This window comes from Heterodontus francisci, chromosome 18 (genome assembly GCF_036365525.1).
Source record: "Heterodontus francisci isolate sHetFra1 chromosome 18, sHetFra1.hap1, whole genome shotgun sequence".
NCBI lineage: Eukaryota > Metazoa > Chordata > Chondrichthyes > Heterodontiformes > Heterodontidae > Heterodontus > Heterodontus francisci.
In genome coordinates, this window is record NC_090388.1 from 47,980,571 (window position 1) to 48,004,856 (window position 24,286).

The 24,286-nt window shown below is 48.2% G+C and overlaps 1 protein-coding gene across 2 annotated transcripts in view; it reads left to right on the top strand.

Moving 5' to 3' along the window:
* Positions 1 to 24,286, top strand: part of LOC137379605 (protein mono-ADP-ribosyltransferase PARP12-like) — a 101,842-nt gene that overhangs the window by 34,191 nt on the left and 43,365 nt on the right. For both annotated transcript variants that reach the window (XM_068050669.1, XM_068050670.1), the window contains exon 3: positions 23,060 to 23,324. In XM_068050669.1, coding sequence (XP_067906770.1) covers positions 23,060 to 23,324 — 265 coding nt within the window. The remainder of the gene's footprint in view (positions 1 to 23,059; positions 23,325 to 24,286) is intronic.

Genomic DNA, 24,286 nt, shown 5'->3' on the forward strand with positions numbered 1-24,286 from the left:
CCACTTATTTTATCCTCTCTGCTGGTCTGCCTCCCGATGTTGTTCCCACTTCTTTTATCCTCTCTGCTGGTCTACCTCTCACTGCTCTTCCCACTCCTTTTATCCTCTCTGCTGGTCTTCTCACTGCTGTTCCCACTTCTTTTATCCTCTTTGCTGGTCTGCCTCTCACTGTTCTTCCCACTCCTTTTATCCTCTCTGCTGGTCTGCCTCTCACTGCTCTTCCCACTCCTTTTATCCTCTCTGCTGGTCTGCCTCCCGATGTTGTTGCCACTTCTTTTATCCTCTCTGCTGGTTCACCTGTCACTGCTCTTCCCGCTCCTTTTGTCCTCTCTGCTAGTCTGCCTCTCACTGCTGTTCCCACTTCTTTTATCCTGTCTGCTGGTCTGCCTCTCACTGCTGTTCCCGCTCCTTTTATTCTTTCTGCTGGTTTGCCTCTCACTGCTCTTCCCACTTCTTTTATCCTCTCTGCTGGTTTGCCTCTCACTGCTGTTCCCACTTCTTTTATCCTCTCTGCTAGTCTGCCTCTCACTGCTGTTCCCACTTCTTTTATCCTCTCTGCTGGTTTGCCTCTCACTGCTGTTCCCACTTCTTTTATCCTCTCTGCTGGTCTGCATCTCACTGCTGTTCCCGCTCCTTTTATCCTCTCTGCTGGTCTGCCTCTCACTGCTGTTCCCACTTCTTTAATCCTCTCTGATGGTCTGCTCAACACTACTGTTCCCGCTCATTTTATCCTCTCTGCTGGTCTGCCTCTCACTGCTGTTCCCACTTCTTTTATCCTCTCTGTTGGTCTGCCTCTCACAGCTGTTCCCGCTCCTGTTATCCTCTCTGCTGGTCTGCCTCTCACTGCTGTTCCCACTTCTTTTATCCTCTCTGCTGGTCTGCCTCTCACTGCTCTTCCCACTTCTTTAATCCTCTCTGATGGTCTGCTCAACACTACTGTTCCCGCTCATTTTATCCTCTCTGCTAGTCTGCCTCTCACTGCTGTTCCCGCTCCTTTTATCCTCTCTGCTGGTCTGCCTCTCACTGCTGTTCCCACTTCTTTTATCCTCTCTGCTGGTCTGCCTCTCACTGCTCTTCCAACTTCTATTATCCTCTCTGCTGGTCTGCCTCTCACTGCTGTTCCCACTTCTTTTACCCCTATGCTGGTCTGCCTCCCGATGTAGTTCCCGCTCCTTTTATCCTGTCTGCTGGTCTGCCTCTCACTGCTCTTCCCACTCCTTTTATCCTCTCTGCTGGTCTTCTTCTCACTGCTGTTCCCACTTCTTTTATCCTCTCTGCTGGTCTGCCTCTCACTGCTGTTCCCACTCCTTTTATCCTCCCTGCTGGTCTGCCTCTCACTGCTCTTCCCACTCCTTTTATCCTCTCTGCTGGTCTTCTTCTCACTGCTGTTCCCACTTCTTTTATCCTCTTTGCTGGTCTGCCTCTCACTGCTCTTCCCACTCCTTTTATCCTCTCTGCTGGTCTGCCTCCCGATGTTGTTGCCACTTCTTTTATCCTCTCTGCTGGTTCACCTGTCACTGCTGTTCCCGCTCCTTTTATCCTCTCTGCTAGTCTGCCTCTCATTGCTGTTCCCACTTCTGTTTATCCTGTCTGCTGGTCTGCCTCTCACTGCTGTTCCCGCTCCTTTTATTCTCTCTGCTGGTTTGCCTCTCACTGCTCTTCCCACTTCTTTTATCCTCTGCTGGTTTGCCTCTCACTGCTGTTCCCACTTCTTTTATCCTCTGCTGGTTTGCCTCTCTTTGCTGTTCCCACTTCTTTTATCCTCTGCTGCTTTGCCTCTCACTGCTGTTCCCACTTCTTTTATCCTCTGCTGGTTTGCCTCTCTTTGCTGTTCCCACTTCTTTTATCCTCTGCTGGTTTGCCTCTCTTTGCTGTTCCCACTTCTTTTATCCTCTGCTGGTATGCCTCTCACTGCTGTTCGCGCTCATTTTATCCTCTCTGCTGGTCTGCCTCTCTTTGCTGTTCCCACTTCTTTTATCCTCTGCTGGTTTGCCTCTCACTGCTGTTCGCGCTCATTTTATCCTCTCTGCTGGTCTGCCTCTCACTGCTGTTCCCACTTCTTTTATCCTCTCTGCTGGTCTGCCTCCCGATGTTGTTCCCGCTCCTTTTATCCTGTCTGCTGGTCTGCATCTCACTGCTGTTGCCGCTCCTTTTATCCTCTCTGCTGGTCTGCCTCCCGATGTTCCCACTTCTTTTATCCTCTCTGCTGGTCTGCCTCTCACTGCTCTTCCCACTTCTTTTATCCTCTCTGCTATTCTGCCTCTCACTGCTCTTCCTGCTCCTTTTATCCTCTCTGCTGGTTTGCCTCTCACTGCTGTTCCCGCTCCTTTTATTCTCTCTGCTGGTCTGCCTCTCACTGCTGTTACCACTCCTTTTATCCTCTCTGCTGGACTGACTCCCGATGTTGTTCCCACTTCTTTTATCCTCTCTGCTGGTCTACCCCTCACTGCTGTTCCCACTTCTTTTATCCTCTCTGCTGGTCTGCCTCCCGATGTTGTTCCCACTTCTTTTATCCTCTCTGCTGGTCTACCTCTCACTGCTCTTCCCACTCCTTTTATCCTCTCTGCTGGTCTTCTCACTGCTGTTCCCACTTCTTTTATCCTCTTTGCTGGTCTGCCTCTCACTGCTCTTCCCACTCCTTTTATCCTCTCTGCTGGTCTGCCTCTCACTGCTCTTCCCACTCCTTTTATCCTCTCTGCTGGTCTGCCTCCCGATGTTGTTGCCACTTCTTTTATCCTCTCTGCTGGTTCACCTGTCACTGCTGTTCCCGCTCCTTTTATCCTCTCTGCTGGTCTGCCTCTCACTGCTGTTCCCACTTCTTTTATCCTGTCTGCTGGTCTGCCTCTCACTGCTGTTCCCGCTCCTTTTATTCTCTCTGCTGGTTTGCCTCTCACTGCTCTTCCCACTTCTTTTATCCTCTCTGCTGGTTTGCCTCTCACTGCTGTTCCCACTTCTTTTATCCTCTCTGCTAGTCTGCCTCTCACTGCTGTTCCTACTTCTTTTATCCTCTCTGCTGGTTTGCCTCTCACTGCTGTTCCCGCTCCTTTTATCCTCGCTGCCAGTCTGCCTCTCACTGCAGTACCCGCTCCTTTTATTCTCTCTGCTGGTCTGCCTCTCACTGCTGTTACCACTCCTTTTATCCTCTCTGCTGGTCTGCCTCCCGATGTTGTTCCCACTTCTTTTATCCTCTCTGCTGGTCTTCTTCTCACTGCTGTTCCCGCTCCTTTTATCCTCTCTGCTGGTCTTCTTCTCACTGCTGTTCCCACTTCTTTTATCCTCTCTGCTGGTCTGCCTCTCACTGCTGTTCCCACTCCTTTTATCCTCCCTGCTGGTCTGCCTCTCACTGCTCTTCCCACTCCTTTTATCCTCTCTGCTGGTCTTCTTCTCACTGCTGTTCCCACTTCTTTTATCCTCTTTGCTGGTCTGCCTCTCACTGCTCTTCCCACTCCTTTTATCCTCTCTGCTGGTCTGCCTCCCGATGTTGTTGCCACTTCTTTTATCCTCTCTGCTGGTTCACCTGTCACTGCTGTTCCCGCTCCTTTTATCCTCCCTGCTAGTCTGCCTCTCACTGCTGTTCCCACTTCTGTTTATCCTGTCTGCTGGTCTGCCTCTCACTGCTGTTCCCGCTCCTTTTATTCTCTCTGCTGGTTTGCCTCTCACTGCTCTTCCCACTTCTTTTATGCTCTGCTGGTTTGCCTCTCACTGCTGTTCCCACTTCTTTTATCCTCTGCTGGTTTGCCTCTCTTTGCTGTTCCCACTTCTTTTATCCTCTGCTGGTTTGCCTCTCACTGCTGTTCCCACTTCTTTTATCCTCTGCTGGTTTGCCTCTCTTTGCTGTTCCCACTTCTTTTATCCTCTGCTGGTTTGCCTCTCTTTGCTGTTCCCACTTCCTTTATCCTCTGCTGGTATGCCTCTCACTGCTGTTCGCGCTCATTTTATCCTCTCTGCTGGTCTGCCTCTCTTTGCTGTTCCCACTTCTTTTATCCTCTGCTGGTTTGCCTCTCACTGCTGTTCGCGCTCATTTTCTCCTCTCTGCTGGTCTGCCTCTCACTGCTGTTCCCACTTCTTTTATCCTCTCTGCTGGTCTGCCTCCCGATGTTGTTCCCGCTCCTTTTATCCTGTCTGCTGGTCTGCATCTCACTGCTGTTGCCGCTCCTTTTATCCTCTCTGCTGGTCTGCCTCCCGATGTTCCCACTTCTTTTATCCTCTCTGCTGGTCTGCCTCTCACTGCTCTTCCCACTTCTTTTATCCTCTCTGCTATTCTGCCTCTCACTGCTCTTCCTGCTCCTTTTATCCTCTCTGCTGGTTTGCCTCTCACTGCTGTTCCCGCTCCTTTTATTCTCTCTGCTGGTCTGCCTCTCACTGCTGTTACCACTCCTTTTATCCTCTCTGCTGGACTGACTCCCGATGTTGTTCCCACTTCTTTTATCCTCTCTGCTGGTCTACCCCTCACTGCTGTTCCCACTTCTTTTATCCTCTCTGCTGGTCTGCCTCCCGATGTTGTTCCCACTTCTTTTATCCTCTCTGCTGGTCTACCTCTCACTGCTCTTCCCACTCCTTTTATCCTCTCTGCTGGTCTTCTCACTGCTGTTCCCACTTCTTTTATCCTCTTTGCTGGTCTGCCTCTCACTGCTCTTCCCACTCATTTTATCCTCTCTGCTGGTCTGCCTCTCACTGCTCTTCCCACTCCTTTTATCCTCTCTGCTGGTCTGCCTCCCGATGTTGTTGCCACTTCTTTTATCCTCTCTGCTGGTTCACCTGTCACTGCTGTTCCCGCTCCTTTTATCCTCTCTGCTGGTCTGCCTCTCACTGCTGTTCCCACTTCTTTTATCCTGTCTGCTGGTCTGCCTCTCACTGCTGTTCCCGCTCCTTTTATTCTCTCTGCTGGTTTGCCTCTCACTGCTCTTCCCACTTCTTTTATCCTCTCTGCTGGTTTGCCTCTCACTGCTGTTCCCACTTCTTTTATCCTCTCTGCTAGTCTGCCTCTCACTGCTGTTCCCACTTCTTTTATCCTCTCTGCTGGTTTGCCTCTCACTGCTGTTCCCGCTCCTTTTATCCTCGCTGCTAGTCTGCCTCTCACTGCTCTTCCCACTTCTTTTATCCTCTCTGCTGGTCTGCCTCTCACTGCTGTTCCCACTTCTTTTATCCTCTCTGCTAGTCTGCCTCTCACTGCTCTTCCCACTCCTTTTATCCTCTCTGCTGCTCTGCCTCTCACTGCTGTTCCCGCTCATTTTATCCTCTCTGCTGGTCTGCCTCCCGATGTTGTTCCCACTCCTTTTATCCTCCCTGCTGGTCTGCCTCTCACTGCTGTTCCCACTCCTTTTATCCTGAATGCTGACCTACCTCTCACTGCTCTTCCCACTCCTTTTATCCTCTCTGCTGGTCTGCCTCTCACTGATGTTCCCACTTCTTTTATCCTCTGCTGGTTTCCCTCTCACTGCTGTTCCCACTCCTTTTATTCTCTCTGCTGGTTTGCCTCTCACTGCTCTTCCCACTTCTTTTATCCTCTGCTGGTTTGCCTCTCACTGCTGTTCCCACTTCTTTTATCCTCTGCTGGTTTGCCTCTCTTTGCTGTTCCCACTTCTTTTATCCTCTGCTGGTTTGCCTCTCACTGCTGTTCCCGCTCATTTTATCCTCTCCGCTGGTCTGCCTCTCACTGCTGTTCCCACTTCTTTTATCCTCTCTGCTGGTCTGCCTCCCGATGTTCCCACTTCTTTTATCCTCTCTGCTGGTCTGCCTCTCACTGCTCTTCCCACTTCTTTTATCCTCTCTGCTGGTCTGCCTCTCACTGATCTTCCTGCTCCTTTTATCCTCTCTGCTGGTTTGCCTCTCACTGCTGTTCCCGCTCCATTTATTCTCTCTGCTGGTCTGCCTCACTGCTGTTACCACTCCTTTTATCCTCTCTGCTGCTCTGCCTCCCGATGTTGTTCCCACTTCTTTTATCCTCTCTGCTGGTCTACCTCTCACTGCTGTTCCCACTTCTTTTATCCTCTCTGCTGGTTTGCCTCTCACTGCTGTTCCCGCTCCTTTTATCCTCTCTGCTAGTCTGCCTCTCACTGCTGTTCCCACTTCTTTTATCCTCTCTGCTGGTTTGCCTCTCACTGCTGTTCCCGCTCCTTTTATCCTCTCTGCTGGTCTGCCTCTCACTGCTGTTACCACTCCTTTTATCCTCTCTGCTGGTCTGCCTCCCGATGTTGTTCCCACTTCTTTTATCCTCTCTGCTGGTCTACCTCTCACTGCTGTTCCCACTGCTTTTATCCTCTCTGCTAGTCTGCCTCACACTGCTGTTCCCACTTCTTTTATCCTCTCTGCTGGTGTGCCTCTCACTGCTGTTCCCACTACTTTTTTCCTCTGCTGTTCTGCCTCTCACTGCTGTTCCCACTTCTTTTATCCTCTCTGCTAGTCTGCCTCTCACTGCTCTTCCCACTCCTTTTATCCTCTCTGCTGCTCTGCCTCTCACTGCTGTTCCCGCTCATTTTATCCTCTCTGCTGGTCTGCCTCCCGATGTCTTTCCCACTCCTTTTATCCTCCCTGCTGGTCTGCCTCTCACTGCTGTTCCCACTCCTTTTATCCTGTCTGCTGACCTACCTCTCACTGCTCTTCCCACTCCTTTTATCCTCTCTGCTGGTCTGCCTCTCACTGCTGTTCCCACTTCTTTTATCCTCTGCTGGTTATCTCTCACTGCTGTTCTCACTCCTTTTATCCTCTCTGCTGCTCTGCCTCTCACTGCTGTTCCCACTCCTTTTATTCTCTCTGCTGGTTTGCCTCTCACTGCTCTTCCCACTTCTTTTATCCTCTGCTGGTTTGCCTCTCACTGCTGTTCCCACTTCTTTTATCCTCTGCTGGTTTGCCTCTCTTTGCTGTTCCCACTTCTTTTATCCTCTGCTGGTTTGCCTCTCACTGCTGTTCCCGCTCATTTTATCCTCTCTGCTGGTCTGCCTCTCACTGCTGTTCCCACTTCTTTTATCCTCTCTGCTGGTCTGCCTCCCGATGTTCCCACTTCTTTTATCCTCTCTGCTGGTCTGCCTCTCACTGCTCTTCCCACTTCTTTTATCCTCTCTGCTGGTCTGCCTCTCACTGATCTTCCTGCTCCTTTTATCCTCTCTGCTGGTTTGCCTCTCACTGCTGTTCCCGCTCCTTTTATTCTCTCTGCTGGTCTGCCTCACTGCTGTTACCACTCCTTTTATCCTCTCTGCTGGTCTGCCTCTCGATGTTGTTCCCACTTCTTTTATCCTCTCTACTGGTCTACCTCTCACTGCTGTTCCCACTTCTTTTATCCTCTCTGCTGGTCTGCCTCCCGATGTTGTTCCCACTTCTTTTATCCTCTCTGCTGGTCTACCTCTCACTGCTGTTCCCACTTCTTTTATCCTCTCTGCTGGTTTGCCTCTCACTGCTGTTCCCGCTCCTTTTATCCTCTCTGCCAGTCTGCCTCTCACTGCTCTTCCCACTTCTTTTATCCTCTCTGCTGGTTTGCCTCTCACTGCTGTTCCCGCTCCTTTTATTCTCTCTGCTGGTCTGCCTCTCACTGCTGTTACCACTCCTTTTATCCTCTCTGCTGGTCTGTCTCCCGATGTTGTTCCCACTTCTTTTATCCTCTCTGCTGGTCTACCTCTCTGCTGTTCCCGCTCCTTTTATCCTCTCTGCTAGTCTGCCTCACACTGCTGTTCCCACTTCTTTTATCCTCTCTGCTGGTGTGCCTCTCACTGCTGTTCCCACTACTTTTTTCCTCTGCTGGTCTGCCTCTCACTGCTGTTCCCACTTCTTTTATCCTCTCTGCTAGTCTGCCTCTCACTGCTCTTCCCACTCCTTTTATCCTCTCTGCTGCTCTGCCTCTCACTGCTGTTCCCGCTCATTTTATCCTCTCTGCTGGTCTGCCTCCCGATGTCGTTCCCACTCCTTTTATCCTCCCTGCTGGTCTGCCACTCACTGCTGTTCCCACTCCTTTTATCCTGTCTGCTGACCTACCTCTCACTGCTCTTCCCACTCCTTTTATCCTCTCTGCTGGTCTGCCTCTCACTGCTGTTCCCACTTCTTTTATCCTCTCTGCTGGTTTGCCTCTCACTGCTGTTCCCGCTCCTTTTATTCTCTCTGCTGGTCTGCCTCTCACTGCTGTTACCACTCCTTTTATCCTCTCTGCTGGTCTGTCTCCCGATGTTGTTCCCACTTCTTTTATCCTCTCTGCTGGTCTACCTCTCTGCTGTTCCCGCTCCTTTTATCCTCTCTGCTAGTCTGCCTCACACTGCTGTTCCCACTTCTTTTATCCTCTCTGCTGGTGTGCCTCTCACTGCTGTTCCCACTACTTTTTTCCTCTGCTGGTCTGCCTCTCACTGCTGTTCCCACTTCTTTTATCCTCTCTGCTAGTCTGCCTCTCACTGCTCTTCCCACTCCTTTTATCCTCTCTGCTGCTCTGCCTCTCACTGCTGTTCCCGCTCATTTTATCCTCTCTGCTGGTCTGCCTCCCGATGTCGTTCCCACTCCTTTTATCCTCCCTGCTGGTCTGCCACTCACTGCTGTTCCCACTCCTTTTATCCTGTCTGCTGACCTACCTCTCACTGCTCTTCCCACTCCTTTTATCCTCTCTGCTGGTCTGCCTCTCACTGCTGTTCCCACTTCTTTTATCCTCTGCTGGTTATCTCTCACTGCTGTTCTCACTCCTTTTATCCTCTCTGCTGCTCTGCCTCTCACTGCTGTTCCCACTCCTTTTATTCTCTCTGCTGGTTTGCCTCTCACTGCTCTTCCCACTTCTTTTATCCTCTGCTGGTTTGCCTCTCACTGCTGTTCCCACTTCTTTTATCCTCTGCTGGTTTGCCTCTCTTTGCTGTTCCCACTTCTTTTATCCTCTGCTGGTTTGCCTCTCACTGCTGTTCCCGCTCATTTTATCCTCTCTGCTGGTCTGCCTCTCACTGCTGTTCCCACTTCTTTTATCCTCTCTGCTGGTCTGCCTCCCGATGTTCCCACTTCTTTTATCCTCTCTGCTGGTCTGCCTCTCACTGCTCTTCCCACTTCTTTTATCCTCTCTGCTGGTCTGCCTCTCACTGATCTTCCTGCTCCTTTTATCCTCTCTGCTGGTTTGCCTCTCACTGCTGTTCCCGCTCCTTTTATTCTCTCTGCTGGTCTGCCTCACTGCTGTTACCACTCCTTTTATCCTCTCTGCTGGTCTGCCTCTCGATGTTGTTCCCACTTCTTTTATCCTCTCTACTGGTCTACCTCTCACTGCTGTTCCCACTTCTTTTATCCTCTCTGCTGGTCTGCCTCCCGATGTTGTTCCCACTTCTTTTATCCTCTCTGCTGGTCTACCTCTCACTGCTGTTCCCACTTCTTTTATCCTCTCTGCTGGTTTGCCTCTCACTGCTGTTCCCGCTCCTTTTATCCTCTCTGCCAGTCTGCCTCTCACTGCTCTTCCCACTTCTTTTATCCTCTCTGCTGGTTTGCCTCTCACTGCTGTTCCCGCTCCTTTTATTCTCTCTGCTGGTCTGCCTCTCACTGCTGTTACCACTCCTTTTATCCTCTCTGCTGGTCTGTCTCCCGATGTTGTTCCCACTTCTTTTATCCTCTCTGCTGGTCTACCTCTCTGCTGTTCCCGCTCCTTTTATCCTCTCTGCTAGTCTGCCTCACACTGCTGTTCCCACTTCTTTTATCCTCTCTGCTGGTGTGCCTCTCACTGCTGTTCCCACTACTTTTTTCCTCTGCTGGTCTGCCTCTCACTGCTGTTCCCACTTCTTTTATCCTCTTCTGCTAGTCTGCCTCTCACTGCTCTTCCCACTCCTTTTATCCTCTCTGCTGCTCTGCCTCTCACTGCTGTTCCCGCTCATTTTATCCTCTCTGCTGGTCTGCCTCCCGATGTTGTTCCCACTCCTTTTATCCTCCCTGCTGGTCTACCTCTCACTGCTGTTCCCACTCCTTTTATCCTGTCTGCTGACCTACCTCTCACTGCTCTTCCCACTCCTTTTATCCTCTCTGCTGGTCTGCCTCTCACTGCTCTTCCTGCTCTTTTATCCTCTCTGCTGGTTTGCCGCTCACTGCTCTTCCCGCTCCTTTTATTCTCTCTGCTGGTCTGCCTCTCACTGCTGTTACCACTCCTTTTATCCTCTCTGCTGGTCTGCCTCTCACTGCTCTTCCTGCTCCTTTTATCCTCTCTGCTGGTCTGCCTCTCACTGCTCTTCCTGCTCCTTTGATCCTCTCTGCTGGTTTGCCGCTCACTGCTGTTCCCGCTCCTTTTATTCTCTCTGCTGGTTTGCCTCTCACTGCTGTTCCCACTTCTTTTATTCTCTGCTGGTTTGCCTCTCAGTGGTGTTCCCACTTCTTTTATCCTCTCTGCTGGTCTGCCTCCCGATGTTGTTCCCGCTCCTTTTATCCTGTCTGCTGGTCTGCCTCCCGATGTTCCCTCTTCTTTTATCCTCTCTGCTGGTCTGCCTCTCACTGCTGTTCCCGCTCCTTTTATCCTCTCTGCTGGTCTGCCTCCCGATGTTGTTCCACTTCTTTTATCCTCTCTGCTGGTCTGCCTCTCACTGCTCTTCCCACTCATTTTATCCTCTCTGCTGGTCTGCCTCTCACTGCTCTTCCCACTCATTTTATCCTCTCTGCTGGTCTGCCTCCCGATGTTGTTCCCACTCCATTTATCCTGTCTGCTGGTCTGCATCTCACTGCTGTTCCCACTCCTTTTATCATCTCTGCTGCTCTGCCTCTCACTGCTGTTCCCACTTCTTTTATCCTCTCTGCTGGTCTGCCTCCCGATGTTGTTCCCACTTCTTTTATCCTCTCTGCTGGTCTGCCTTTCACTGCTGTTCCCGCTCCTTTTATCCTCTCTGCTCGTCTGCCCCTCACTGCTGTTCACGCTCCTTTTATCCTCTCTGCTGGTCTGCCTCTCACTGCTGTTCCCGCTCCTTTTATCCTCTCTGCTGGTCGGCCTCTCACTGCTGCTCCCACTCCCTTTATCCTCTCTGTTGGTCTGCCTCTCTGCTGTTCCCGCTCCTTTTATCCTCTCTGCTGGTCTGCCTCTCACTGCTGTTCCCACTCCTTTTATCCTCTCTGCTGGTCGGTCTCTCACTGCTGCTCCCACTCCTTTTATCCTCTCTGCTGGTTTGCCTCTCACAGCTGTTCCCACTTCTTTTATCCTCTCTGCTGGTCTGCCTCTCACTGCTGTTCACGCTCCTTTTATCCTCTCTGCTGCTCTGCCTCTCACAGCTGTTCCCACCTCTGTTATCCTCTCTGCTGGTCTGCCTCTCACTGCTGTTCCCACCTCTTTTATCCTCTCTGCTGGTCTGCCTCTCACTGATGTTCCTGCTCCTTTTATCCTCTCTGCTGGTCTGCCTCTCACTGCTGCTCCCACTCCCTTTATCCTCTCTGTTGGTCTGCCTCTCTGCTTTTCCTGCTCCTTTTATCCTCTCTGCTGGTCTGCCTCTCACTTCTGTTCCCACTCCTTTTATCCTGTCTGCTGGTTTGCCTCTCACAGCTGTTCCCACTTCTTTTATCCTCTCTGCTGGTCTGCCTCTCACTGCTGTTCACGCTCCTTTTATCCTCTCTGCTGGTCTGCTTCTCACTGCTTTTCCCGCTCCTTTTATCCTCTCTGCTGGTCTGCCTCTCACTGCTGCTCCCACTCCCTTTATCCTCTCTGTTGGTCTGCCTCTCTGCTTTTCCCGCTCCTTTTATGCTCTCTGCTGGTCTGCCTCTCACTTCTGTTCCCACTCCTTTTATCCTCTCTGCTGCTCTGCCTCTCACAGCTGTTCCCACCTCTTTTATCCTCTCTGCTGGTCTGCCTCTCACTGCTGTTCCCACCTCTTTTAACCTGTCTGCTGGTCTGCCTCTCACTGATGTTCCTGCTCCTTTTATCCTCTCTGCTGGTCTGCCTCTCACAGCTGTTCCCACTTCTTTTATCCTCTCTGCTGGTCTGCCTCTCACAGCTGTTCCCACCTCTTTTATCCTCTCTGCTGGTCTGCCTCTCACTGCTGTTCCCACCTCTTTTATCCTCTCTGCTGCTCTGCCTCTCACAGCTGTTCCCACCTCTTTTATCCTCTCTGCTGGTCTGCCTCTCACTGCTGTTCCCACCTCTTTTATCCTCTCTGCTGGTCTGCCTCTCACTGATGTTCCTGCTCCTTTTATCCTCTCTGCTGGTCTGCTTCTCACAGCTGTTCCCACTTCTTTTATCCTCTCTGCTGGTCTGCCTCTCACTGCTGTTCCCACCTCTTTTATCCTCTCTGCTGGTCTGCCTCTCACTGCTGTTCCCACTTCTTTTATCCTCTCTGCTGGTCTGCCTCCCGATGTTGTTCCGGCTCCTTTTATCCTGTCTGCTGGTCTGCCTCTCACTGCTGTTCCCGCTCCTTTTATCATCTCTGCTGCTCTGCCTCTCACAGCTGTTCCCACTTCTTTTATCCTCTCTGCTGGTCTGCCTCCCGATGTTGTTCCCACTTCTTTTATCCTCTCTGCTGGTCTGCCTTTCACTGCTGTTCCTGCTCCTTTTATCCACTCTGCTTGTCTGCCCCTCACTGCTGTTCACGCTCCTTTTATCCTCTCTGCTGGTCTGCCTCTCACTGCTGTTCCCGCTCCTTTTATCCTCTCTGCTGGTCTGCCTCTCACTGCTGCTCCCACTCCCTTTATCCTCTCTGTTGGTCTGCCTCTCTGCTGTTCCCGCTCCTTTTATCCTATCTGCTGGTCTGCCTCTCACTGCTGTTCCCACTCCTTTTATCCTTTCTGCTGGTCGGCCTCTCACTGCTGCTCCCACTCCTTTTATCCTCTCTGCTGCTCTGCCTCTCACTGCTGTTCCCACCTCTTTTATCCTCTCTGCTGGTCTGCCTCTCACTGCTGTTCCCACCTCTTTTATCCTCTCTGCTGGTCTGCCTCTCACTGATGTTCCTGCTCCTTTTGTCCTCTCTGTTGGTCTGCCTCTCACAGCTGTTCCCACTTCTTTTATCCTCTCTGCTGGTCTGCCTCTCACTGCTGTTCCCACCTCTTTTATCCTCTCTGCTGGTCTGCCTCTCACTGCTGTTCCCACTCCTTTTATCCTCTCTGCTGGTCTGCCTGTCACTGCTCTTCCCACTCCTTTTATCCTCTCTGCTGTTCTGCCTCTTGGCCACTGCAAACTTGTGATTTATCAGATGAAATAAGTAGGCAAGACCATGGAGTTAAACTTTGCTGAATTCTCCAGTTCCTGTTTTAGAACCCATCTGAGCTCCCTTTATCATACTCATCACTCAAATATGATGTTGCACCTTTTCTAAAACCAGATAAGGAGCTGAACAATCATGAGACTATTTTGAGTTTTGAGAAGTCACTCTACAGCCAGCATGAAGTCTCACTAGAAGGGAAAGTGGGTCAGAGATAAAGCTGTAATGTTGTAGCCCTTATGCTCTGGCCTGCACTCGGTACCATCAGTGGAACTTCTTAAAATTGCTGTTTTCATTTTTTATTTTGCTAGTGAAGAAAATGTAATTTGCAGGATTGGGTCTGTTCAGTTATGACTGCATCTCCAAACCACACGTCCATCTAGTGAGGCTCCGCAGAAACAGCAGTCTTATGAAATTAACGCTCAGAACGTGCGTCACACTTCATCCCATATCTAATACCTATTTCGGTCTCTGGTCTACATTATAGAAATTCTTAGGCAGTCTTACCATAAAACAGGTTGCAATCCTACTCTGATTCCTTATCTACTACTTGCAGTATTAGGAATTGATCCAGTTCCCAATCCTGAATGAGGGCCCACCGCATAAGTCGGCAGCAACTTAAAGATATCAATGATTCTAAGCTTAAAACTGAAATATGCAGCCTACTCCAACCTGGTGTTTCAGTGAGTTTACCCAGTGTGTAGCTGAGTAATACTGACCTGAGAGGTCTCCAGTGTATTGCTGATCCGTACTGAATTATTTAGCCTTAGCAGTGGTGGGAATGTTCAATTAGCCTCTTCACCACTGGGTAAGGAAGAGGACAATCCGGCTGGGTTCTTGTCTTTGTTTGATTTCCAACATTACCACCGCCCCCATGCCGTCCTGACCCCCCAACCCTGTAGAGAGTGTCTGTGTGTGTCTGTTCAGCGAGAACATGGCTGGGCTCAAGTTGCCCCTGTGGTCAAGACTCATTGTCAAAACTCACACATAAATACACTTTTCCAGACTACCTCATTGAACAGTCAACTCCTTTAGGAGGGAAGAAAATCATTAAAAAAAAAATACAACGGTTCCAAAAGTTAGATGGCAGTTGTGAACTCTGACAGTGATGTCTAAGCACAAATAAATGACCTACTAATCCGTTTGTAGAATGCTATTGAGAACGTGCAAAGATTTTAATTAAAATATGTATTAAGTACGTAGCAGACTTACAGAAAGGTAAAAAAACAAAAATTTTAATTAACTTTCCAATTGTTCAGGGATTATATTATTAATATTAGTACAATGGACATATTGCAGCTTGCCAGTAATTATAGCCCCATCTCCACTGCTCATGATTGGGTGCAATATCATAGGCGTTGCCAGCTTTTCTTTCTAAGTGAGCAAGCACTGTAATTGTTGGCAGGCTATTGAACCACAAGCGCATCATACGGTAGCACAGTGGCTATGTTACTGGATGAGTAATCCAGAGCTCTGAAGTAATGATCTCATGAGGAAGCTAGAGCATTTAAATTCAATTAATTAAATAAAATCTGGAATAAAAAACTAGTATCTGTGATAGTGATCATGAAACTATAGGATTACTGTAAAAAGCCATCTGGTTCATTAATGTCCTTAAACGAAGGGAATCTGCTATCTTTTACTTGGTCCAGCCTGTATGTGACTCCAGCCAGACAGCAAAGTGGCTGACTCTGAACTGCCTGCTGAAATGGTCTCGCCAACCACTCAGTTGGCTCCCCATCAAATTCTCAAGCGCAACTCGGGATGGTCAATAAATCCTGGCCTTGCCAGTGATGCCCACAGCTCATGAAGAAATTAAAAATATCCATTCCAGTCATCATTTGATATTCACAGATGCGGGGGCAAAATTGGATAGCCCTCAAAAATGGGTGGGTGGATTGTGACACGCCATTAACTAGTGCTGATTCCTTCATTCACCTACCAACAATCTCTATCAACTCACAACTCATACTGACATAGTTAGCACTGTTGCAAACCTCACACCACATGTCACAGCTTGCACACATTTCCAGCTATTCAACCATGACAGGCAGATCACCCAGACAGATTGCACCACACTCACTGACACACTTCCCTCTCTCTTGCAGGACAAGGTGGCATACAATCGTAGGCAGCTGGAGACAGATACGGTTTGCCATCATTGGACTTAGACTGATACCTAATTCTCCATCTTATATCCCACTTCCTCCTCATCCCACAATCTCTTCTGATTTAGAAGCTGCAAATGGTGTAAGCATGCACGTTTTGCTTCCCCCCTCCCTCCACACAACCCTGCCTTCTTTCAGGTACCCAAGAATTGCAAACTGGCCAGACAGTGGTGTCAGGAGGAAGAAGTGGAAGAGGAAAAAGAGACTGATGATGGAAAAACACAATCACTCGATCTCAAACTCGCAGCCACCAGCACAAATACTGACATTGTGCAAATTTTGGAGAGTAGCTTAGAGGCAGAATCTGCATGTGGTGAGACACTAGGTAGAAGTAGGCTACAGCCAGGGAAGAGAGCAAGTGTAGCGCAAGTGTCAGCTTGCTAGAGGGTGAGTCACACGGGAGGTCTCCTGCAGAGGATTCAGATGAGGACTTTGATTGGGCGGCGTACAGAAAAAGGCTGATGGATACAAAACACTTAAGCTCAACACCATCCAGGACAAAGCAGCCCGCTTGATTGGCACCTCATCTACCACCTTAAACATTCACTCCCTTTACCACCAAAGCACAGTGGCAGCAGTGTGTATCGTATACAAGGTGCACTGCAGCAACTCACAGAATCACAGGATCATTACAGTGCAGAAGGAGGCTATTCAGCCCATCGTGTCTGCACCGGCTCTCTGAAAGAGCAATTCCCACAGTTCCATTCCCCTGTCTTCTCCCCATAACCCTGCACATTCTTCCTTTACATATAACTGTCTAATTCCCTTTTGAATACTTCAGTTGAACCTGCCTCCACCACGTTCTCAGGCAGCGCATTCCAGACTTTAACCACTCACTGCGTGAAAACGTTTTTCCTCATGTCACTTTTGCTTCTTTTACCAAATACTTCAAATCTGTGCCCTCTCGTTCTCAATCATTTCACATGTGGCAACAGTTTCTCCCTATCTACTCTGTCCAGACCCCTCATGATTTTGAATACCTCTATCAAATCACCTCTCAGCCTTCTCTTCTCCAAGGGAAACAGTCCTAACTTCTCCAATCTATCTTCATAACTGAAATTCTCTGGAACCATTCTCGTCAATCTTTTCTGTACTCTCTCTAATGCCCTCACGTCTTTCCTCAAGTGCGGAGCCCAGAATTGGAAACATTACTCCAGTTGAGGCCGCAGTAGTGTCTTATACAAGTTCAACATAACCAGAGTTCTGATGAAAGGTCACTGACCTGAAACGTTAACTCTGCTTCTCTCTCCACAGATGCTGCCAGACCTGATGAGTATTTTCAGCATTTCTTGTTTTGATTTCCGATTTCCAGCATCTGCAGTATTTTGCTTTTATTCAACATAACTTCCTTGCTCTTGTACTCTATGCCCCTATTAATAAAGCCCAGGACACTGTATGCTTTATTAACCATTCTTTCAAAATGTCCTGTCACCTTCAATGACTTATGCACATATACACCTAGGTCCCTCTGCTCCTTCACCCTCTTTAGAATTGTACTCTTTAGTTTATATTGTCTCTCCATGTTCTTCCGACAAAAATGAATCACTTCTCATTTCTCTGCATTGAACTTCATCTGCCTCCTGTCTGCCCATTCCACCAACTTGTCTATGTCCTTTTGAAGTTCTACACTATCCTCCTCACAGTTCACAATGCTTCCAAGTTTCGTATCATCTGCAAACTTTGAAATTGTGTCCTGTACACCAAGGTCTAGGTCATTAATATATATCAGGAAAAGCAAGGGTCCCAGCACTGATCCCTGGGGAACTCCACTACAAACCTTCCTCCAGCCTGAAAAACATCCATTAACTCCTACTATTTGTTTCCTGTCACAGCCAATTTTATATCCATGTTGCTACCATCCCTTTTATTCCATGAGCTACAAGTTTGCTCACAAGTCTGTTGTGTGGCACTGTATAAAACGCCTTTTGAAAGTCTATGTACACCACATCAACAGCATTGCCCTTATCAACCCTCATTGTTACCTCCTCAAAAAACTCCAGCAAGTTAGTTAAACATGATTTTCCCTGAAGAAATCCATGCTGGCTTTCCTTAATTAACTCGCATTTGTCCATGTGACTATTGATTTTGTCCTGAATTATTTTTTTTCGAAGTTTTCCCACCACCGAAGTTAAACTGACTGGCCTGTAGTTGCTGGGCCTATCTTTACACCATTTTTTGAACAAGAGGGTAACATTTGCAATTCTCCAGTCCTCTAGCACCACCCCACAGTCTAAGGAAGACTGAAAAATTATGGCCAGTGCCTCTGCAATTTCCACCCTCACTTCCCTCAGTATCCTTGATGCATCTCATCCAGCCCTGGTGCTTTATCCATTTTAAGTGCAGACAGCCTATCTAATACTTCCTCTTTATTAATTTTAAACCTCTCTAGTGTCTGAGTTACCTCCTCTTTCAACATGCCTGGGTTGCATCTTCTTCCTTGGTAAAGACAGATGGCAAAGTATTCATTTAATACCTCAGCTATGCCCTCTGCCTCCATGTGTAAATTCTTTTTCTGGTCCCTAATCGGCCCCACTTATCCTTTTACCACCCTTTTATTATGTATGTGCCTATGGAAAACATTGGGATTTCCTTTAATGCTAGTTGCCAGTCTCTTTTCATGCTCTCTCTTTGCTTCTCTTATTTGATTTTTCACTTCCCCTCTGGACCTTCTATATTCAGCCTGGTTCTCAGTAGTATTTTCTACCTGGCGTCTGTCATAAGCTCACTTTTTCTTCTTTATCTTAATCTCCACCTCTTTTGTCATGCAGGGAGCTCTGGATTTGTTTGCCCTACTTTTCCCCTTCGAGGGAACATACCTTGACTGTGCCCGAACTATCTCTTCTTTGAAGGTAGCCCATTGTTCATCTACTGATTTTCCTGCCAGCTTTTGATTCCAATTTATTCACCTCAGCTCCATTCTTACTCCATTGAAGTTGGCCTTCCCTCCGTTAATTATTCTTATCCTGGATTGCTCTTTTCCTTTTCCATAGTCAGCCTAAACCTTATGATGCAATGATCACTATCCCCTAAATGCTGTCCTACTGATATTTGATCCACTTGCCCCACTTCATTCCCAAGAACTAGGTCTAACAGTGTCTCCTTTCTCGTTGGACTAGCAACATACTGTTGTATAAAATTTTCCTGAACACACTCCAGGAACTCTTGCCTCTCACTGCCTTTTACACTACTATTATCCCAGTCTATGTTTGGATAATTAATGTCCCCCATTATAACTACCCTATAATTTTTGCACCTCTCTGTAATTTCCTTGCAAATTTGTTCTTCCATGTCCTTCCCACTAGTTGGTGGCCTATAGACAACACCGAGCAATGTAACTGCACCTTTTTGTTCCTTTTGCTCTAGCCAAATTGATTCTGTCCTCGACTCCTCTGGGACATCCTTTTTCTCCAGCACTGCAATGCTCTCCTTAATCAATACTGCCACCCCTCCACCTTTTGTTCCCTTTCCTATCCTTCCTGAACACCTTGTATCCAGGAATATTTAACACCCAGTCCTGCCCTTCTTTCAACCAGGTCTCTGTTAGAGCCACAACATCATATTTCCACATGGCAATCTGTGCCTTTACCTCATTAATCACTCCGTGCATTCACATACATGCACATTAACTCCAATTCAGACTTTGTTACTTTCTCCCTTACTCTGACCCTACCTAATAATGTACTTTTCCCCACTCTTGTGCTATCTATCTCCCCCAGTATTCTGTGCACCTTGGTATTCCTCTCTAATACTTGCTCCTGGTTCCCACACCCCAGACAAGTTACCAGTTTTGCTTCCCTGCAATCTGAGCTCCCTCTCAGGTTCCTATCCCCCTGACAATTTAGTTTAAACCTTTCCGAACAGCACTAACAAATCTCCCTGCGAGGATATTCATACCAGTCCTGCTAAGATGCAACCTGTCCATCTCGTACAGTTCCCACCTGCCCCAGAACTGGTCCCAATGTCTCAGAAATCTGACGCCCTCCTTCCTACACCAGTTCTCCAGCCACGTGTTTAATCGCTCAATTCTCCTATTCCTATGCTCACTCGCATGTTGGACTGGGAGTAATCCTGAGATTACTTCTTTTGACGTCCTTTTTAATCTCCTTCCTAGTTCCCTAAAATCTGCTTTTAGGACCTCATCCCCATTCTTACCTATGTCATCGGTACCAATGTCGGCCACGACTTCTGGCTGTTCACCCTCCCCCAGAAGAATGTCCTGCAGCCACTCCATGATGTCCTTGACCCTGGTACCAGGGAGGCAACACACCATCCTGGAGTCACGTTTATTGCTGCAGAAATGCCTGTCAGTTCCCCTAGCTAACGAATCTCCTATCACTATTGCTCTTCCACTCCTCTTCCTCTCCTCCTATGCAGCTGAGTCACCTATGGTGCCACAAACTTGGCTCTGACTGCACTCCTCTGAGAAACCATCGCTGTCACCAGTATCCAAAATGGAAAACCGATTAGCGAGTGAGATCATATCGGGGGAATCCTACATTGCCTGCCTAGTTCTCTTAGACTGCCTGGTGGTCACCCATTCCCTATCTGTCTGCATGCTCCTAACTTGCGGTGTGAGCACCTCCCTAAATGTGCTATCCACGTAGTCCTCCGCCTCGCGGATGCACAACAGTGACTCCAGTCGCCGCTCGAGTTACGAAACCCGGAGCTGAAGCTTCTACGGCCAGTGACACTTCCTGCAGGCGTGTTTGTCCAGGACACATGGTACATCCATGACTTCCCACATGCCACAGGCTGTACATTCCACTCGGCATAGCTGCTCTACCATATCTTAACTTTACAGATTATTATAAGTAGAATAGCTTACCAGGTACTCACCAAACAGCTCCTTTCACCGCACCGAAACAGGAAGCAAATACTGGAGGGTTTAAAAAAAAGTAGAAAAATGGAGCACCTCCTCCCCACTTCACCGGATTCGCCACTCACCAAACTGGAATCTCTACATTCACCAAGGCTCATTCGACAGCACCTTCCAAACCTGTGACCTCTACCACCTAGAAGGACAAAGGCAGAAGATGCAAGGGAACATCACCACCTGCAAGTTCCCCTCCAAGCCACACACCATCCTGACTTGGAACAATATCACCGTTCCTTCACTGTTGCTGGGTCAAAATCCTGGAACTCCTTTCTTAACAGCACTGTTGGGGTACCTACACCCCAAGAACTGCAGCAGTTTAAGAAGGCAGTGCACCACCATCTTCTCAAGAGCAATTAGGGATGGGCCCACATCCCATGAACCAATAAAAAAAGCCATGCAGGGCTGAATTGTCCCAGCCCCAGGGTTGGCAGGCTGGGAGGCGGGGCACCAGGAAAATAGCAGGAAGCTGTGTTGGGACAGCTCCCCGATGTAGTCCCATTGCCAGTTAACATTCCCAGGGATGACCTGGGAAGGGTGATTAGTTGTCTTCTGTACAGAATGTTGGATGGTTTGATTTATAAAGTTTGGAATGGTTGTTTTGTGGTGAATTTTATTTCAATATTGTGGCCAAGAGAACACTGTGATGGTCAGTAACAGAGTGGGTCTGTTGTTGAATGGATAATTGAGGTTGCATTCACTGGTACCGCAGTCAGATGAACCAATTATAGGCAGCCTGGCTAGAAAGGGGCTGTGTTGTTTGCCTCCTTCCTCCCTCTTCCATCTCTTCCTCCTCCTCCTCAGCTGCTCACGGTATACCTGGTGGTAAGGGCTATACCCTCATCATGGCGAGGTTGTGCAGGGTGAAGCAGACCACGACAAATTGTGAGACATGCTCTGGCAAGTTATGCAGGACTCCTCCAGAGCAGTCCAGGCAGCAGAAGCATTGCTTAAACACCCCAATGATCTGCTGGATGACATTTCATGTGGCAGTATACCTCTTGTTTTATACATACTGCCCAGATGTGCTTGGATTGCGCACTGGAGTCATGAGCCATGGGTCAACAAATAGCCCTTGTTGCCCTCTGGACGGACGTGGTGACTCAAGTGCTGATTGTACAACAAACTGCCACTGAATAAAGGTACCATGACTGCTGCCAGGATACTGGGCATGATGCACACCAGCTGGACATTGAAGGAGTGAAAACCTTTGTGGTTGCTGTTCATCTCTGAGTTTACATGTAGTGCCCGTCGAATGACATGCATCGAGTCAGTGGCACCCTGATCCACATGGAAGTCTACAATCCTCGCAAAGCCACATGTTCACTCCATCTTCTTCTCTCTGGCAAGAGAGAATGAAATGTCTTCAGCTCTCTTGGAATGGAGAGCCTCAGTGACCTCCTTTATACAACAGTGGATGGCAAAACTCACCTGCTGCAGCCTGGAAGGAGCCTGATGCAAAAACATTCGTAACCACAGTCACCTTCACAGCCACTTGTAATACTGACCTTGCCCTGTTCTGAGGCTGCAGGTGTGCTTGCAATATTTCAGTGAGCACCTCCTTAGTGAATCAGAGATATCGGACATACCGCTCCTTGCTGAGGTTGAGTTTGGAGAATTGTTCCCTGAAGACCCTGGGTGGATATGGCCTCCTGCTGCGAGCTCTTCTACCTTTGCTCCTTCTCCTTCTCTGAGCAGCTTGTCTTCCTCTGTGTCACCTCTGCTCATTTTCCCAGTCATTTTGCAGGCTCTGCTGCAAGGGGGTGGGGGGGAGGGGGATGCAAACTACTGCACCCACAACTGGGACCAAGTGGTCTAAGCAGCACCCTTGAAGTGAGAACTAAGGCCTTCACGATGTGCAACATCACTCCCTATAGAAAAACAAAATACTGCAGATGCTGGAGATCTGAAATAAAAGCAGAAAATGAAACACTCAGCAGCTCTGGCAGCACCTGTGGAGAGAGAAAGAGAGTTAATGTTTCAGGTCGATAACTTGATTCTGTTGGAAGGTTATTGACCTGAAACATTATTTCTGTTTCTCTCTCCACGGATGCTGCCTTACCTGCTGAGTATTTCGAGCATGTTTTGTTTTTATACCATCCCCTGTAGACTTCATCAACTTTAAGTGGCAGTACAAAGCTCCAAGCATTTCTACCAACTCAGCAGCAGCCAGTACAAATCAATGAGCAACTAACCCGAAGGTTCCAACTGCTGAATGCGGGTTCAGTTGTGCAAGGTTAAGAGAGGGCATTAGCTGGAACATTGAGGTCGAAAGTGGCACCACTAGAGTCAAATCACTGTTACACATTATGTCACAATCTGCCTACTCTGCATACTTCCCGTGCACACTTCTAGTGCCCACCCTAACAACCTGCCCGAATGGCATCCAATGCGGCCTGCTCCAGAAATGTGCGCATGCAGCGTGGACACCATTTTGGACCCAAAAGGCAACTGTAGTGATGAAAGTACAGGCGCTACGCAACTGAATTTTGTGGCCACCCACTTTCCAGCCAGAGGCATTAATGAGCGGTAGGAACCCCGACTGAATTTACCCTCCTTAGCCCAGGAACATTGCAGCCAATTAGAGTGCTCCCACCATCATTCTATTTGAAATCAGCTAATCAATGTAGACAAAGGAATAAAGCTAGGACCTTCTGTTGTTTGTATGGGTTAGTAACAAACCATACAGTGTGTATGGCGAGCTTACTCGAGTTTTACCCTGCATCTAACCCATACAATTCCTCACCTTGGAGTATTTGATTTGCAAGGTGTTGGGAGCCTGAGCATAAAGCATTTTAATTCCACAACAGGAATTTCCTTCAATTAAGGAGTACAAAAAAAGTCCTTAAAAGACATGTGCTATTTTCCTCTGCTTCAATTTACTTTTAACATTGAATTTGAAATCTCTCCTTTTCTAGGTCTGCCTGCATTACAACCGGGGAAATGGGAAACATCGATTTGGAAGCTGTTCTCATAAACACACTTGCAATAAGCTCCATATTTGCTCATACTTCATTTCAGGAAACTGTAGATTTGGGGCTGAGTGTCGACGTTCCCACAGTTTCCATGACAACGATATCAGAGCCCTTCTCAAGAAATTTAGTTTGAATGAGAATGTGGTGCACAATCTGCTGCTGATATATCAGAACAGGAACCACATTAAACAAGTGTTCAGCACTGATGGTGAGTAGACGATCACCGCTTATTTCTAATCTTTTTCCATTTATATTCAATGGGTCCTAACAGTACTCCAGGCCTCAGTGGTGCCAGATTCAGTCCTGGGTCAATACTGAGTTAACTGTTCTCAGATAGGGTGGCAGCAGAGATGCTACAATTGGCCTCGGGTGCTCCTACTGGTGAGTGTGAAAGTGTGGAGGTCATTTGAGGGCAGGATTGAGCTAGAATGTGATGTTCCCTGTAGTTAAACAGCCTTGTGAATGTAGCATAAGTGGACATCAGGTAATCCTGCATTATAGGTAAGAAATATTGTATCAGAAAATTCAATGTGTAATTTACGTTCATTGAAGAGCACGATTTGTGGTTCCCAAAGTTTTCCATCGCTGAGATTTTCTTTACCTCATGTCTAGATCTTTTACAGACTAGTTGATAGAGATTGAATTAGAACATTACAGCGCAGTACAGGCCCTTCGGCCCTCGATGTTGCGCCGACCTGTGAAACCATCTGACCTACACTATTCCATTTTCATCCATATGTCTATCCAATGACCACTTAAATGCCCTTAAAGTTGGCGAGTCTACTACTGTTGCAGGCAGGGCGTTCCACGCCCCTACTACTCTCTGAGTAAAGAAACTACCTCTGACATCTGTCCTATATCTATCACCCCTCAACTTAAAGCTATGTCCCCTCGTGTTTGCCATCACCATCCGAGGAAAAAGACTCTCACTATCCACCCTATCTAACCCTCTGATTATCTTATATGTCTCTATTAAGTCACCTCTCCTCCTCCTTCTCTCCAATGAAAACAACCTCAAGTCCCTCAGCCTTTCCTCGTAAGACCTTCCCTCCATACCAGGCAACATCCTAGTAAATCTCCTCTGCACCCTTTCCATAGCTTCCACATCCTTCCTATAATGCGGTGACCAGAACTGCACGCAATACTCCAGGTGCGGTCTCACCAGAGTTT